The sequence below is a fragment of the Dama dama genome, chromosome 24 (genome assembly GCF_033118175.1).
Source record: "Dama dama isolate Ldn47 chromosome 24, ASM3311817v1, whole genome shotgun sequence".
Classification (NCBI taxonomy): Eukaryota; Metazoa; Chordata; class Mammalia; order Artiodactyla; family Cervidae; genus Dama; species Dama dama.
The window spans coordinates 58572684-58589807 of NC_083704.1; the positions used below are offsets into that span (position 1 = coordinate 58572684).

Sequence of the window (17124 nt, forward strand, 5' to 3'; positions counted from 1 at the left end):
CAAATGAGGCCCATAGAGATTATTTCTTATATTTGGTTTTCACTTTTTATTTGCTTGCCTGAAGCAGTGAACCTAGAAGGATGATCTGTTTATGAAGCACATTAAGATGCCTAATAATAATTAATAACAAAGTATTTATACTTTTGTACTAATGCCAAACCAGATTATAAAAATCTAACAGCAAAACAATATATCTTATGTAATCCTACATAGCCCATGGTTTATGTGTATATATTTATCAGTCTGCCTATCTTTCTGTTTACGTATAGACGTGTAGAGGGATTCAGGCTTAAAAAACTTCGCCATGATAAAGGGAAGCTGCATGGAGTTGGTGAAGCCTAGCCCTTGGCAGGTGCTCAGTATTTGGAATTAAAGGAAGAATGGAGGCTGAGGTTTTCTTTTCTTAAAATAGAAGTTTAGTTGATTTACAAGGCCGTGTTAGTTTCAGGTGTATAGCATAGCGATTCAGTTATACGTACATATCTATTCTTTTTCAGATTCTTTTTCCTTAGATGTTATTACAAAATATTGAGCGACGTTCCCTGTGCTGTATAGTAGGTCCTTGTTGTTATCTATTTTAGTGTCTATTAGTGTGTATATGTTAATCCCAACCTCCTCATTTGTTTATGAGGTTTTCCATTAGGGCTCCCGAGTCCTGACTGAGAAAGTGGGCTTGCTCCAGAACCCTCCCTGGGTGAGTGGGACAGTACTTCCTCCACCCACCAAGCAATGGCCCCATTCAGAACCCAGGCCATATTTCAGGACGCCCTCTCAAGCCCGAGACGTGCCACGTGGCAGAGAGTGCTCACCATCAGCCCCACCAGGGTGTGCTGGCCCTGAAGCAAGCGCAGGATCGGGACTGAGAGGCCTCCTCCTGCAAGGCACCAGGAGTGAGATCCCCGACAGGGATGCAGGGAAGGAAGCCCAGGGTGGTCCCGCCGACGGCGGCAGCAGGTCCAGCACCTCTGGGCGCCCTGTGTGTGCCAGGCTGTCCACGCACCCCTCCACCACCTCCTTGTTATAACCTCTCCAGGTGAGGTCTGTTGCCCTGTTTAGCAGATGGGGAAACAGATTCACAGAGGAAAGTGACTTGCTTAGGGCCATACAAAAACAGGAGGTGAGCTGGATTTGGCCGTGGGCTGACGTTTGAGACCTGTGTTCCAGAATATCAGGTTCACAGGGCTCTGACGTCATCACGGGTTTTCTCACAGTTGGGGGCCTCAAGGAGCCCAGTGCTGGAGCCGAAATGGGATCACTCAGAAGCTAGAGCGCCCAGAGGGCAAGGGGCCTGAGGTTGACACCATGTCAGATCAAGCATGGATGCAGCCCGTGGGTGGGCAATTCGGAGGGTCTGTCCTCAGCTGAGAGAGTGCGGAGCCTGCAGAGAGCAGCTGGATAGAAGTTTGGGGTCACTCTCCCTTGGACTCCATTCAACATAACCAGAGAGTGGCCACAAAGAAGGCTGAGCACCAAAGAATTGATGTTTTCGGACTGTGGTGCTGGGAAAGACTCTTGAGAGTCCCTTGGACAGTAAAGAGATCAAACCAGAAAATCCTAAAGGAAATCAACCCTGAATATTCACTGGAAGGACTGAAGCTGAACCTCCAATACTTTAACCACCTGATGTGAAGAGCTGACTCATTGGAAAAGACCCTGATGCTGGGAAAGATGGAAGGCAGGAGGAGAAGGGGACGACAGAGGATGAGATGGTTGGATGGCATCACTGATTCAATGGATATGAGTTTGAGCAAGCTCTGGGGGATGGTGAAGGACAGGGAAGCCTGGTGTGCTGCAGTCCATGGGGTGGCAAGGAGTGGGACACAACTGAGCAACTGAACAACAAGAGCGTAGTCTGGGCAGTGGTGTCTTTAACAAGCCCCACTGCAAAATCTGGGGGCTCTTTCTTAGCTGGGTGACCTGGAGCAAGTTAATGCACTTCCCTGAGCCTTGGTTTCCTCATCTTTAAAATGGGCATAATCATGGCCCCTACGTCATGGGGCTGTTGGAGGACGGTATCTCGGCCTGGAGCTCACACACTAAGCGCCCGAAAAACGCTCACTCTAATGTGACCGTGGTTGATCCAACCTCTGCGTTTCCCACATGGGAGAAGGGGGGCCAGGCACTCTCAGCCCCAGGTCCAGCTCAGCCACCCACTGTCCCTTGGGCCTCAGTTTCCCAGCCTGGAGGGAACGGTGGCCTTGAGCCCCAGGTGCCCTGAGGTACGGCCGGGCATGGGTGCTGCAGGCCAGGAGCCAGAGGTCCCAGGCGCCGTCTTACCTTCGTTGTTCTCGCCGGGCGGGTGGTAGAAGGAGAGCCCCAGGGAGATGATGGCGGCGATTTCCAGAATGATCAGCGTCACGTCCTGCAGGGCCTCCCACACGAGCTGCAGGAAGGTTTTTGGCTTCTTTGGAGGTATAAAGTTTTGCCCAAAAATCTGCTTTCTCTTCTCCAGGTCTGGAGCGGTGCCTGGCAAACCTGTGGACAGAGTGCAGAGAGGTTGGCCTGGGGGTCCTGGGGAGACACACATGGCCAGGAATCACCCCGAGGGGGGCGGCCGTGTGGCAGGGGGAAAGCGAGAAGGGAAGAGAGGCAAAAACAAGGCAGGAAGCTGGCAGGAACCCATCAGGAGCCTGCGCCCAATGCTAGCTTCGACCCAGAAGATCTCCTGAACTAGTGTGCTGGAGGTGGAGGACTCGGGCGTTCTGTTGTTCCAGTTGCAGAGGACCCGGGGTCCAATATCTACTCTCATAGACAAGCTAACACATCACAGAGTCTAGGACTCCAACAGTCTTTCGTTCATCCAGTTATTCATTCAACACCTACTTCTCTGCACGCCTGCCCCGTGCGGGTGCTGGGTGAGTCCCACGAAGGGAAGAGACCCTTGCTCAGGGCTCAGTGGTCCTGGGATCCTACAGTCTGTGGTTCAGGGGTACAGGAGATGGACATGTCTCCGAAATAGGGTTCTGGGTCCTGAGCCTCTTGTGATGTTCATAGTAAGACGCCCACCTACTGCCTCCAAGAGCCAGACTGGCTGAGACCCTGCAGAAGAGCCTGAGGATGTCCTGTTCCCCAGGAGACCTCCCCCCACCCCACTGGCCTTGCCTATCAGTACAGGTAGCGCTGGAGATCCACTGTCCTGCCTGTGCAGTGGGAGGAAGGGAGCTTGAGCTGGGTTATGCCTCTTTCATAGATGGGCCTTCATGAGACCCAGCTGTGGCCGTGGCACACTCTTGCGACCCGAGGACCCAGGCCGGCCCTGTTCTAAGCACATGGAAATGTTGCCCCCAGCCTCCCGTGCTGGACTGGCTAGCATGTGTTCACAGTGAAAAGTGTTAGTCTGTCAGGCGTGTCCAACTCTTTCGTGACCCCATGGACTGTAGCCTGCGGGCTCCTCTGTCCATGGGATTCTCCAGGCATGAATACTAGAGTGGTTTGCCATTTCCTTCTCTAGGGGATCTTCCTGAACCAGGGATCGAAACTGCATCTCCTGCATTGCAGGTGGGCTCTTTACCACTGAGCCCCCAGGGAAGCCCCCAGCTGAGGATATTGGGTCATTATTGTTCAGTTAAGACAGTGGGGTCATTAATCACGATCTCCTGGAGGAATAAGATTGAAGAGATGGGTTTTCAGTGAGATGGAGAGGAGGCTGGTCAAGGTGAGGACAAGTACAGTGGAAGGGCCCTGTAACTGCAGACAATATACTTCCCTCTGGACCTCAGTCTCCTCACATATGGCCTGAAGGATGGACTTGGCTGAAGGGCTGAAAGTGGGGACTGGTGGCTGTGACAACCTTATATCCGAAGACAGTTGTTATGGAGACCTATAGGTAGGACAGTCCACCTGGTCCAGGCCACCGACCATGCCCTTCCCAGGAGCAGAAATTTAAAGTCTCCTCACCCTTAGGCTGAAAATTAACAGTGCCTATTTTGGGAGCAAAACTACCAGGCTGGTGTGAGAGATGAATGGTGCTGGAGATTCAATTTAGATTAAAGGGCATCTCACCATTTAGTATATTAAAAATTAAAATACTGTGTCAAATATCCACTGGACAAAGCCAGGAATGCCTTGAAAATTCAGAGACACAAATGCCCAGCAGTTGATAGCAGACAATGTGTGGAACCACAGATTTTTGAACCTGAGTTTCTTTTTGTACAAAAGGCAGAGGACAGAGTATTGGGTGGGGAGTCAGGTTTGTGGATGAACTTGGGCTGGTTGTTTCATCCCCTGGAAACTCAGTGTTCTCATCAATAAAATGGGAGCAAAATAAGCCTGAGGCTGTGGTAAGCCGTACACCGCAGAGGAAGGGGTGTGAACGCTCTCTGTGAACAGTTTAGGTGAGGGAAGTGTGTCCTCACGGTAAAAAAACAATGCCCTAGCATGTGGCTCAAGTCTTCTACTGGAGTCAGAATTTGTATTCTGTTAATTATGTGCAAGAAGAGAGCTGAGTGCAGAATGTGGGTTCTTTCGCTGAAGAGGAATGATTTGTTGTAATGCCCACAGTGTCACTGGATACCTGAGGAAGCTTTGCCCCAAAGTGCATCTTGGTCCAGCTGGACTGGACACACACGGGCTTTCCCCCCAGGCTCTGAGCCTTGGCCCTGGCCAGTTCCCATCCCTCTACTTGCTCTTCTTAGCCATTTCAGGCTCAGCCTTGAGGATGGCAAACGGCAGCCTTCAGGGTACCAGAGAGGTCTTAAAGGACTTCCCTGGTGGTTCAGTGGCTGGAAGTTCATCTGCCAATGCAGGGAACACGGGTTCTATCCCTGGTCCAGGAAGATTCCACATCCCTGGTCCAGGAAGATTCCAAGTGCCTTGCAGGGTTGACGGAGGATCAGGACCACGATGTGTGTAAATAGTGCCTGGTACACACTGGCCCTGATAGATGCAGCCGTGACTACTAACTGCCACCACGGCCACTAACAAGCACGCTGCCACTTGGGACCATCACTACTCCTAACGACCACACCACCGCTACCAACTACCACACCGCCTCTGCTGTGTTGGTCTGGGCCTGGGATGTGCCTCCCGGGTATTTCACCACCGTCTTACCTTCTGTCAAAGACCTGGGTTGGGTGCATTTTCACCTGCTGTGTGACCTTGCGTGGCTCACTCTCCCTCTCTGGGGGCCCGCAGGCTGTCTCACCATCCTATCATGCTGTCGATGGGCCCTGAGTGGGGGGAGGTGTCTCTGTGATACGTCATGGCCCCTGGCGGGGGTTCCCGAGGACCCAGGGGCTCACACACAGACCTGGCGTCCAGCCCCACACGGCTCAGGCGGATGCGGTGCACACCCATGGATGTGGCTTTCAGCGCTGGTGGGAACGCGCCTGACCACAGCCCTGGCCCGCTTCTTGGTTACACACGGACGCAGTGCCACTAGTTTGTGTGTGCACACGTAGATGTGCCACACGTCTCACACATGAGATCAGCCGCTTGTGAGCACCCACAGACACTGTGTCCCTCCAGCCTTTGTGACACACACGGACACAAATCTCTCCACTGATTTAAGTCCCCAAGCTCAGCTGCATCTCCACCCCTACCTCTGCTGTAGGATTTCCTAGACCCATGAAACCCCTCAGCTCACGGCTCTAGAATTTCTATGTCAACAGGAAACTGGGTGTTGGTGGGGAGGTTGGGATCGGGTGGTGAGGATCTGGTGGGAAGGTGGGTGGCCAGGAGTTCATATAGAACCTGTGAAGATATCAATTATCTGCAGCAAAGAATTGAGGGGTCCAGTGGAGGTGAAGGCGCTGAATAGGGTTGCCAGACAAAATACAGGATGATCACTTAAATTTGAATTTCAGATAAACAGCAAATAATTTTTAAGTTATATCTCCTCTAATATTGGGGACAAACTAATAAAAATTATTTTTTATCTGGAATTCAAATTTCACTGGATATCCTATACTTTTCTTTGTTAAATCTGGCAACTCTATCCCAGAAGCACCCCCACCACCCCCCTCCCATCCCCTGCCCCAGGTTCCCCCATTGCTGGAGCAGGACATGTCCTGTGGTCAGCCAGTTTCACTCTCCCATTTGACAGGTGGGAAAAGTGAGGCCCAGAGATGGGGAAGTATCTTGGCTCAGATACAGTGATTCAGCTGCAAAGCCGGGGTTGGACTCCTGACTCCTGCCCAGGCCCTTTTAACCAAAAGGTTCTCATCTTGCTCATCAGCTCAAAAACAAATTGAGCCTTAAGGCACACACAAAATTATGGACATTTCATATTCTCTCTCCATCAGCGTCGTTTAAGAGATTTGATTCAAACTGTCCTTTGGTGACCTCTGAGTAGCCTTTATCTCATCCTTTTGGGGAATAGGAGGCCAGAAAAGCCGCTTTTCTCTTCTTCTGTGAAGGGCTCTTGATGGTTGAACACAGACATCTGTGATGTCATCACGAGAGGTGCAACATCCCTGTTGGTCCAGGACGGAGCGTTCTGCTGAGCCTCAGGGAAGCTTCCAGAAGCAGAGGGACCAAATTCCAGCCTCAACCTGCCACTTGGGCAAGTGACACTCCCTCTCAGAACCTCAGTCACTTCATCTGTAAATTGGGGCAGAGGGGAGACTCGCTGTTTTTGCCTGCTGGGGTGCAAATGAAAGGCATACAGCTATATGAGAAGTGCCTGGCACACCATAGGTGCCCAGAATCCGGGCAGACAATCTCTGAGCTCAAATGCAACCTCACACGGCATTGAGAGCAGTGACAGAGTTTTCACGTCTTTTCATTGTGACCTTGAGTGACCCCTTTAGAGATGCAGGACGAACTCTTCTGGCCCACCCCATACCATCACCCCGTTCTTTCCAGTATGCTGGGGCTGCAGACAGAGGGGCACTAAATGCACACATCTGTGCTCTCCGGTGATCATCACTCAACACGTGTAGCTTGCATTCACCTCTGGCCATTCTATAAGATGAGGATTACAAAGTCCATTTTGTGGATGGGAAAACTGAGGCTCAGAGAGGTCAAGTGACTTGCTCAAGGTCACACAGCTACAGCTGGGACTGGACCCCATATCTCTGAGAATCCACAGCTGTACTATTTCTATATCATGCCCAGATGCCTATTTCAGGGCCCTGCACCTAAAAGTCAATAACCTCACCATTTCCCCTGTTCTGGAGACAGCTTTGAGTATAAACACAGACTTAGCAACAGACAAGAGCTAACTCCCAGGGATTCCAGGCACCTGAAGAAAATGGGAAAATTTAGTCACCAGGCTCAGAGTTGCTAAATATTTGTGTTGTCACTGCAGCGTGGGTACCTCCATTAGTATAAATAAAAGTCTTACATTTTGAAAGGAAAAAAAAAAAAAAACCCACGAGCCCTTCAAAAGCTATAACATTTATAGAAAAATGCATTTCCATCTTTGGAAAGTGAGTGGGCTAAATCCACTGTGGTGCATCCAGTCCATAAAATATTATGCAACAATTAGAAAATGCAACCATTTATATGTACTAATATAGCACAAACTGAGGGGAAGAGGCAAGTTGCAGAGCAATTTGTACAGTTTGATTCCATTTATACAGAACAGAAAACTCAATAAAGCCATAGTTTATATTTCCTACAGGTACATATATACGTAAATATGTAGCAAAGCTTCTGTAAGGATCTGTTTCAAACCCACGATGGTGGCACCTCTGGGGAGGAAAAGAGCAATCCGATTGGTTGCAGTGGTTGGGACTCTAACTTGGACTAAAATATTTTTATTTTAACCAGGAGAATGTATTCATGTTTTATTTGAATGATTCAAAGTTTAATTTATAGGGGGGAATTCAATATGTACTGTACGAAAATGTACACTTATTTCCATATAACCTTTTGATATGAGGGGCTTCCCAGGTGGTGCTAGTAGTAAAGAATACCCCTGCAATGCAGGAGACACAGTTTGATCCCTGGGCCAGGAAGATCCCCGGAGGAGGAAATGGCCCTGCTTTTAGATATGAACTTGGAGACAAATATTCCTGGGTTAAAAACTTGGCTTCATCACTTACTACCTGTGTGTCCCTCCACTCAAAGGAACACTTAACTCAGATCTGACCACTCTCCTTCACTCTCTGCCTATCAGTCCAGGAGGACTTCAGCTAGTCATCTTCCTGCTGCCACCCTCAGCCCATTCTCCACCTAGTGGTCAGAGGGATGTTTTAAAAGCATGAACTGCACTGTGTGAATGTCAAACCCTTGTTGAAGGTGCTCCAGGGGCTTCCGTTGCACAGAGAGAAATCTGCTCTCCTTGCCAAGATCTGGAAGGCCCTGGACGTGTGACCCCTGCTTTCTTCTAAGTCTCATTCCCCCGCCCTGCCAATACACTCCAGCGCCACCAGCCTCTCTAGTACAGCTTCAGTACAAGTGCTCTCCTGCCTCAGGGCCTTTGCACATGGTGTTCCTGCTGCCTGGACTGCTCTCCCCTCTCATTCACACTGAACTTGGCTGAACCTGTCTCTCTGTCCCCTTCAGATTGGACCTGTTTTTGAATGTTCTCATAGCTCACTGAACATCCCTTTCATTTTTATTATTTTAATCATTAATAGTGTGAAAGTGAAAGTTGCTAAGTCATGTCTGACTCTGCAACCCCATGAACTATACAATCAAAGGAATTCTCTAGGCCAGAATACTGGAGTGGGTAGCATTTCCCTTCTCCAGTGGATCTTCCTGACCCAGGAATTGAACTGGGGTCTCCTGCATTGCAGGTGGATTCTTTACCAACTCAGCTATCAGGGAAGCCCCATTAATAGTGTAATTGCGTGCTAAGTCACTTCAATTGTGTCTGACCTTTGCAACCCTATGGACTGTAGCCCACTGGGCTCCGCTGTCCATAGTATTCTCCAGGCAAGAATACTGGAGTAAGTTGCCGTTCCCTCCTCCAGGGAATCTTCCTGATCCAGGGATTGAACCCACGTCTCCTGCATTGCATTCAGATTCTTTACCGCTGAGGCTCCTGGGAATCCTCCAAGGGGCTAACTGGTCCCTATTTCCTCAGGTGATGAACATAACAGACGCAGCATTGCACTTGGTGCAGGGAAACACCTCGACGAATGAAAACCATTGCTGGTACTATTATTATCTCATAAGGAACTGTGGCAAGAGTTCTTGTGCCCCAGCCCCTCGGTCCTCCATGACTCCGCACTGCAGCTGTGGCGGGCAGCTCCGAGCACACTGGCCACACCCTTCACGTGCCCTCCAAATCTGCCTTCAGCTTCAGGGCTCTTCCTGCATCTGGGGGTTCATTGGGTGCCACTAAGCAGGGGGCCCAGAAGTGCCGAGAATTACCCCAAACCACACCCAGCGGCAGCTGGGAGTCAGGATAGACACTCCAGCCCTGTACCTTTGGAGGGACGATTCTCAGGTGCTTCCCACATGCTCCCTGCCAAGGTCAAGTGGGACATAGCCCTGGTCCCCTGCAGCGCAATCAAGTCACCAGCACACCCTCAGTGGCATTTCTCTCTTCCTTGCTTTCTTTTCTTGCTCTCTCACTCCTGAGATGACTCCCAAACATACCACCTGCACCCCACCCTTGGCTCACACTCTGCTTTTGGGGAACCCAAACAAAAACCTTTCCCTGGTGGCTCAGATGGCAAAGAATACACCTGTGATGCAGGAGACCTGGCTTCGCTCCCTGGGTGGGGAAGATCCCCTGGAGGAGGGCATGGCAACCCACTCCAGTATTCTTGCCTGAAGAATCCCCATGGACGGAGGAGCCAGGTGGGCTACAGTCCACGGGGTAGTAAAGAGTCGGACCCGACTGAGCTATTAATACACACACACACAAACAGGTCGTGAGGAGTGAGTGTGTGAGGCTGGGACCTGGCCTCCCATCTTGATCTTCCGGTAATCACTCACTGGCCGTGTGACCCCGCTGGGCCTCTGCTTCCTCTTGACTGAGGAGCTTGGTGAAAGTGAAACTGAAGTTGCTCAGTCGTGTCTGACTCTTTGAGACCCCATGGACTATAGCCTACCAGGCTCCTCCGTCCATGGGATTTTCCAGGCAAGTACTAGAGTGGGTTGCCAATTCCTTCTCCAGGAGATATTCCAGACCCAGGGATTGAACACGGGTCTCCTGCATTGTAGGCAGATGCTTTACTGTCTGAGCCACCAGGGAAGCCCTTGTTGCTCAGAAATTCTGAGACCCACTTCTCCTGTAGTTGTATCATTCATTCATAAAGCCATTAAGCTTCTACGAGGGGCCTTCTGAGCCTGCCGAGTCAGCCTGTGGCCTGCACCCAGCGGAGGTGCTGCCCGCTGGTGGAGGGGGCAAACCTGCCCTGTGTGAGGGGGCAGGACAGCTACAGGGCAGACCACCGAGGATGCCACTTTGATGGCAAGCCTCTCATCTCTCCTCGCTGCCTCCAGCGTGCCCGTGCTCCCTCGGCCTGGCCATCTGCATGCCTGGCTGCCTTTCCGGCCTCACCCTCCCGGGACGGGTCACAGCACCTTCTTCAGGGGCCGCCCCTGGCTGGCCTTACTCTCATCTAATGGCCCTTCCATGCCGCTCACCTCCCCCCCACCCCCCCACCTTACAGAAGTTATTAAGTGGTATTTCAACTGACTCCTGGATTACTTAATTTTGAGCTCCTGAAAGGCAAGATCTGCGTCATTTCATTTTGTGTCCTTGGTTATGGCTGGCAGGCAGGAACCACTCACTGTGTGCGTGTAGAGGAGGAAAGATGGCGGGGGAGGAGGGAGATGGGGGAGGAGGGAGAGGGGGGAGGAGGGAGAGGGAGGGGGCGGGCGGGCCCTCAGCGGGCCCTCAGCTGGACCCACAGTTGGTACCAGCAGAGAGCAAGCAGCACAGAGCAACAGCGCTAATGCTAAATAACAACAAAGGCACGCAACCCTCTGGCTAAACCCCTGGTCCTCACCATCCTCACAGGCAACGCTGAGTGTTTACTCCACGCCAGGTTCTAGGCTAACAGCATGCACGGGCACAGACTCACTTAATCCCCAGTGTGGCTCCTTGAAGGGGACACTATGATCATCCCGTCTTACACACAACTAGGAAGTGGCAGAGCGAGAAGGGAACCCAGGGAAGCCGGCCAGAGTCCCGCTCTGAGCTGGTGTGTGTGGCCTCGTGCCTTCCTTCATCAGCTTGCCGTTTCTGTCACTCGGTGAACGGTGACTGTGCACCCACGTGCACCAGCATCTCCGCAAGCACCGGTCACACACTAGTGAGCAGGAATGTCACTCCCACCCCCCCCCCCCCCCGGCTCTTCTATACCCACTTGGACGTCTAATCGTGCAACCCTGTTGCCACACACAGACTCAGGCTCTTCTGGCAGCGAGTGAGACACACACTTATTCATTTTGATCCTCCTGACACTGAGTTGTGTGGTCACGGCCTCCAGTGAATAGTGGTGGCTCCAGCTCTTCCACTTTCTTCAGCTGCGTGACCTGGGACAAGTCACTCATCTTCTCTGGGCCACTTGGGCTATAAAATAGGGAGATCCCGCAGGCCCCCAGAGACCTGATGAGAGGGCTGTGTAAGGCAATGCCTGGCCCGCAGTGCTTGGCATAGAGTAGGCATCGGTGACACAAGTGGTAAAGAATCTGCCTGCCAACACAGGAGGCACAAGAGACGTGGGCCTGGTCCCTGGGTCGGGAAGATCTGCTGGGGTAGGACATGGCAACCCACCCCAGTATTCTTGCCTGGAAAATTCCATGGACAGAGGAGCCTGGCAGGCTACAGTTCTGGGCCACAGTCGGACACGACTGAGCATACACACACACACACATACACACGTGTACGGGTTAAAGGGCTTCAACTGCAGAAGCTGATAGCCTTGTGACACCCCATGGAGGAGGCAGCCGAAGTGACCTGACTGGGTACATGCAGCCATTAGTGGCATAAGTAGGACTAGCACCCCAGCCTCGAGACGCCAAGACCCCACGCCCCTGTTGCTCTGTGACACAGGCTCTTTCTGGACAGGCTAAGCATTTGCACCAGGAACCTACCATGGATGTTGTTGCTTCCCCACACACTGTCGAGCATTCTTTTATAATTCAGATGTTCTGCGTGTCTCTCCGATAACTTGACAAAGGCCACCTCTGTCATTGCCCGTGCAACAGAGAAGGGTCAGCATCACCGCTGTTTCAGGGGCCGAGTACTTCCTGTCTCTTTGCTCAGGGGACCAGTGTGGTCCTGGGCGCAGCCTCGAGCTGGATAAAGATGCTGGGCTGACCGAGTGTTAGTTGCTCGGTTGTGTCTGACTTTGCAATCCCATGGATTGTGGCCCATCAGGTTTCTTTGCCCATGGGATTCTCCAGGCAAGAACACTGGAGTGGGTTGCCATTCCCTTCTCCAGGGGATCTTCCTGGCCCAGGAATTGAACCTGGGTCTCCTGCATTGCAGGCAGATTCTTTACCGTCTGAGCTACTAGGGAAGCCCATGCTGGACTGACCAAGGCTCCAGCTAATACTGAGAGCAAAGGGCAGCTGGGAAAACACACTCAGTGACTCCAACTGGAGCCGCCAAGGTGATCATCACACCATTTACTGATTCCTGGCAAAACCCAGTGAAGTTTCTCTCTAGACATGTGCCATGTTCTCGCTGAAGTGTGTTCTTATTTAGAAGTGTGTTTTGGGAGCCTGTGCTTCCTTTAGCAAGCCTTTCTGCAGTTGTGCTAACCCTGAGCCCTGGAGAAGTCACTTGTGCCTGCTTTTGGGAACCTGGTTCCTGTGACGCTTGAGGGCTGCCAGGTCCTCGGCCAGCCCGGCTGTGCCTGTCCTGCTGGGGGGTGAGTCCGCCCTCCTCTGGGGGAGAGGGGACGGTTACCCTGCTGAGCGGTCATGGCCCTGCTCTGGCCAGGTCGGGAGCAGGCCTGCTGGCAGGCTGACTACAATGCTTTCTTGGAAGATGACAGAACACACTCTTTTTCCAGCTGTTAAGCTGGCTGTGAAAGAGGAAGGGTCACCGGGGCCGGCCACTGGTGAGACCATAGCTGGCTCTGAGGCTGGCTCTTGCTCTAATTTGCTGGGCGCTCCATGGTGAAGACTGTCCTGTTACTTTGAATAGAGCCCAGCACATAGTAGGTGCTCATGAAGCAGGCGTGGCATGAAAGGCTGGCAGGCTACAGAGTCCACAGTAGGAGAAAAGTATGTTCCTTAGGACATTGACCAAACAATAAAGCTGAAGTCAGTTGAGACTAGTTAGGCTTCTCAGGAAAGTTGTCAAACTGTACCTTCAGAATATTATTCTTCCTAAGGATGGATGCATTTTCACTACTTGGGACAAATGAACAATAATAGCTGGGTGTGTACATTCGTGCTAAGTTGTTTCAGTCATATCCAACTCTGTGACCCATGGACTGGAGCCCGCTAAGCTCCTCTGTCCATGGGATTCTCCAGGAGTAGGTTGCCATGCCCTTCTTCAGAAGATCTTCCCAACCCAGGGATCGAACCCAGGTCTCTTAAGACTCCTGCACTGGCAGGCAGGTTCTTTACCACTAGCGCCACCTGGGAAGCCCAATAGCTGGGTGATTTTGCTTAAAAAAAGAGTTCCTTTAATACAGGTGGCTAATAAACACATGAAAAGATGCTCAACATCACTCATTATTAGAGAAATGCAAATCAAAATTACGATGAGACATCACCTCACATTGGTCAGAATGGGCATCATCAAAAGGTCCACGAAGAACAAGTGCTGGAGAGGGAGCAGACAAAAGCTTGCCCTCCTGCACTGCTGGTGGGAATGTAAATCGATATAACCACCATGGAAGACAGTATGGAGATTCTTTAAAAAACTAAGAACAATAATGAAATGTGATTGTTGTTCAGTCACCCAGCCTTGTCCAGCTCTTTGTAAAACCACCATTCCACCCAGCAATACCACTTCTAGGCACACACTCTGAGGAAATCCAAACTGAAAAAGACACATGTACCCCCACACTTACTGCAGCTCTACTTAGAATAGCTGGGACATGGAAGCAACCTAGATGTCCTTCGACAGGCGAATGGATAAAGAAACTATGGTACATATATACAACAGAACACTACTCAACCATAAAAAGGAATGCATCTGAGTCAGTTCTAGCGAGAGAGATCCACCTAGAGCCTATGATACAGAGTGAGGTAAGTCAGAAAGAGAAAAACAAATGTCGTATATTAATGCATATATGTGGAATCTAGAAAGATGGTACTGATGAACCTATTTGCAGGGCAGTGGTGGAGATAAAGACATAGAGAACAGACATACGGACAAGGGTGGGGGAGAGGAAGGACTGGGTGGGATGAATGGAGAGAGCAGTGTGGAAGCATACATACTACCATATGTAAAATAGATTGTCAATGGAAATCTGCTGCATGACTCAGGATCTCAAACCGGCGGGGCTCTGTAACAACCTGGCGGGGTGGGATGGGGAGGGAGGTGGCAGGGATGTTCAAGAGGGAGGGGACAGATGTACACTTATGGCTAATTTATGTTGATGTATGGCAGAAATCAAACCAATATTGTAATGCAGTCATTAATCAATTAAAAATAACTAAATATAAAAAACAAAACAAAGTTCCTTAAGAAAAAAAAGAAACCTCTTTGAGAGTTTAAGTGTTGAAACTCTGTAAGCCTTCAAAGTCTTTCTTACAGAGGGAAAATGTCATGATTCTTACCTGGACCTCGGGTGGTTCACATCTGACCTTAACTCTGAGGCCTCACCGCTCCCATCACTGCTCCCTCATTACCCCTTTCCCTCTTCTATTTCAGCTTTCAGAGAATAGTCAAATCTCAGGGCTACTCATGCCACCTCTAGGACAGGAGCCACAAATAAATTTCATCTTGCAATCAACTATGACTGATTAGCAAGGGCTACCTGGAGTTGAGTTTGAAGAGTCTGTGTATCGGGATTGATTAGTGATGTCTGCCCCAGATGTGGATCTGGAAGTGGGTTCTTGTGTTTCAGGAATTCGCAGTCCTGTCCTCTTTCTCTTTCAACCCCTGGCTCGGGATGTCAAGAAGCCCACAGTGTAGCCCCACCCAGATGTCTCTATTAATGCATCTCTAACTCGGGAGCTCTAAGACCAAGCTCTTCATTTCCTTGGAATCTATCCCCTCTTCTGACCATACTGGCCGGCCGCCCTGGGATTTCTAGGATCTGACCTTTCTTCTTCAGGCCTGAGATCATCATCTGAGTTTGGGGTCCTCACATCTCTCATTTGGCTGTCCCTGCAGCGGCTCCTTAGTGGATCTCCCTTCCCGAACCGCCATCCTCTGACTCACAGTGAACGATGCTCTGATCTCTCCTAAGTGCCCCTCAGGCCCTTATGTCCCCACTATGTCCCCACATTGGCTCTAAATGCTCAACAAATAGTGTCTAATATTCCCTCTTCAACGATTAAAACCAATCCCTCTCTCTCACTCACTAATCCATTCATTTTTTGATTTCCTTTTCTTCTCTGTTCACATATTTGTTAAATATGTGAACATATTTCATGATTGCTGCATCCAAAATGTCAGATACGTACTGTCTCCTGAGGACACAGAGATGAATATTTCCCCTCCACTTCAAATCCTGCAGGTGCTGATACAGTCCTGCTTTCCTGTGAGAAGTAAGTCCAGTCCAAGGTATGTGAAATTCACAACCCTTCCCAGGTTATTAATTCCATTAATGCATGGGGCTTGCAGTCTGGGGTGGAGACAGATGCCTAAAAAATTCATTCTAATCCCAGGTGATAAAATACCACCTGAAATGCCTCTCCTTCCAACTTTGGTTCCTTTTCCAGTCTGGGTCTGTCTCCTTTCCTCTGGGGTCTGCCTTAACACCATCCTCTCCCAGCATCTTTCTCTTCTCTCACAGTAGCCACCACACCCTGGTAAACAGTCCGATGGCCGGCTTAGGTCTACCTGCCTCCACGCCTTTTCCTCCATTTCTTCACCTCATTTCTGTATAAAGCAAACTGTCCAGCGCACAGTAGGGCCATGATAAGAACTGAACTGATTCAACTCCAGTTTTTGAGTAAATCTCTCCTGTGTTCCATTTCTCCTTGCTGAGCCCCAGTCAGGTCTCAGACGGGCCATCCACCCACTTGTTTTGGTGCTGGACTTGGGGCCAGACCACCTGCTTCTGCCACTTTTTGTTGTTGCTGAGTCATGCTCAGTCATGTCCGACTCTTTGTGACCCCACAGGTTGCAGCATGCCAGGCTCCTCTGTCCTTCTCTATCTCCCGGAGTTTGCCATTGAGTTGGTGATGCTATCTAACCATCTTATCCTCTGCCGCCCTCTTCTCCTCTTGCCTTCAATCTTTCCCAGCATCAGGGTCTTTTCCAACAAGTCATCTCTTTGCATTGATCCATGAAGGGGTTCTGCCACTTACAGGATAGACATAACCCCCAGGTGCTTCAGTTTTCCTATCTCTAAAATGGGAATTTTGACAGTACCTCATTCCTAGGCTTGCTATGAAGATACAATGAGCTGATACTTGTTAATGTGCTTACGTCAAGGTTGTATATTGTCACTCTGGTTATTTAACTTATACGCAGAGTACATCATGTGAAATGCCGGGCTGGATGAAGTGCAAGCTGGAATCAAGATTGCAGGGAGAAATATCAATAACCTCAGATATTCAGATGACACCATCCTTATGGCAGAAAGTGAAGAGGAAGTAAAGAGCCTCTTGATGAAAGTGAGAGAGTGAAAAAGCTGGCTTAAAACTCAACATTCTAAAAACTAAGATCATAGCATCTGGTCCCATCACTTCATGGCAAGTAGAGGGGGAAACAATGGAAACAGTGACAGTCTTTATTTTCCTGGGTTCCAAAATCACTGTAGATGGTGACTGCAGCCATGAAATTAAAAGATGCTTGCTCCTTGGAAGAAAAATTATAACAAACCTAGACAGCATATTAAAAAGTAGAGACATTACTTTGCCAACAAAGGTCCATCTAGTCAAAGCTATGGTTTTTCCAGTAGTCACGTATGGATGTGAGAGTTGGACCATAAAGCAGGCTGAGGGCCAAAGGATTGATGCTTTTGAACTGTGGTGTTGAAGAAGACTCTTAAGAGTCCCTTGAACTGCAAGAAGATCAAACCAGTCAATCCTAAAGGAAATCAGTCCTGAATATTCATTGGAAGGACTGATGCTGAAGCTGAGGTTCCAATACTTTGGCCACCTGATGCAAAGAGCCAACTCATTAGAAAGGACCCT

General features: G+C 50.1%; 1 protein-coding gene across 1 annotated transcript in view; it reads right to left on the bottom strand.

Moving 5' to 3' along the window:
• Positions 1-17124, bottom strand: part of ATP2B2 (ATPase plasma membrane Ca2+ transporting 2) — a 167873-nt gene that overhangs the window by 78610 nt on the left and 72139 nt on the right. Inside the window, exon 3 of the mRNA XM_061128845.1 lies at positions 2278-2475. Coding sequence (XP_060984828.1) covers positions 2278-2475 — 198 coding nt within the window. The remainder of the gene's footprint in view (positions 1-2277; positions 2476-17124) is intronic.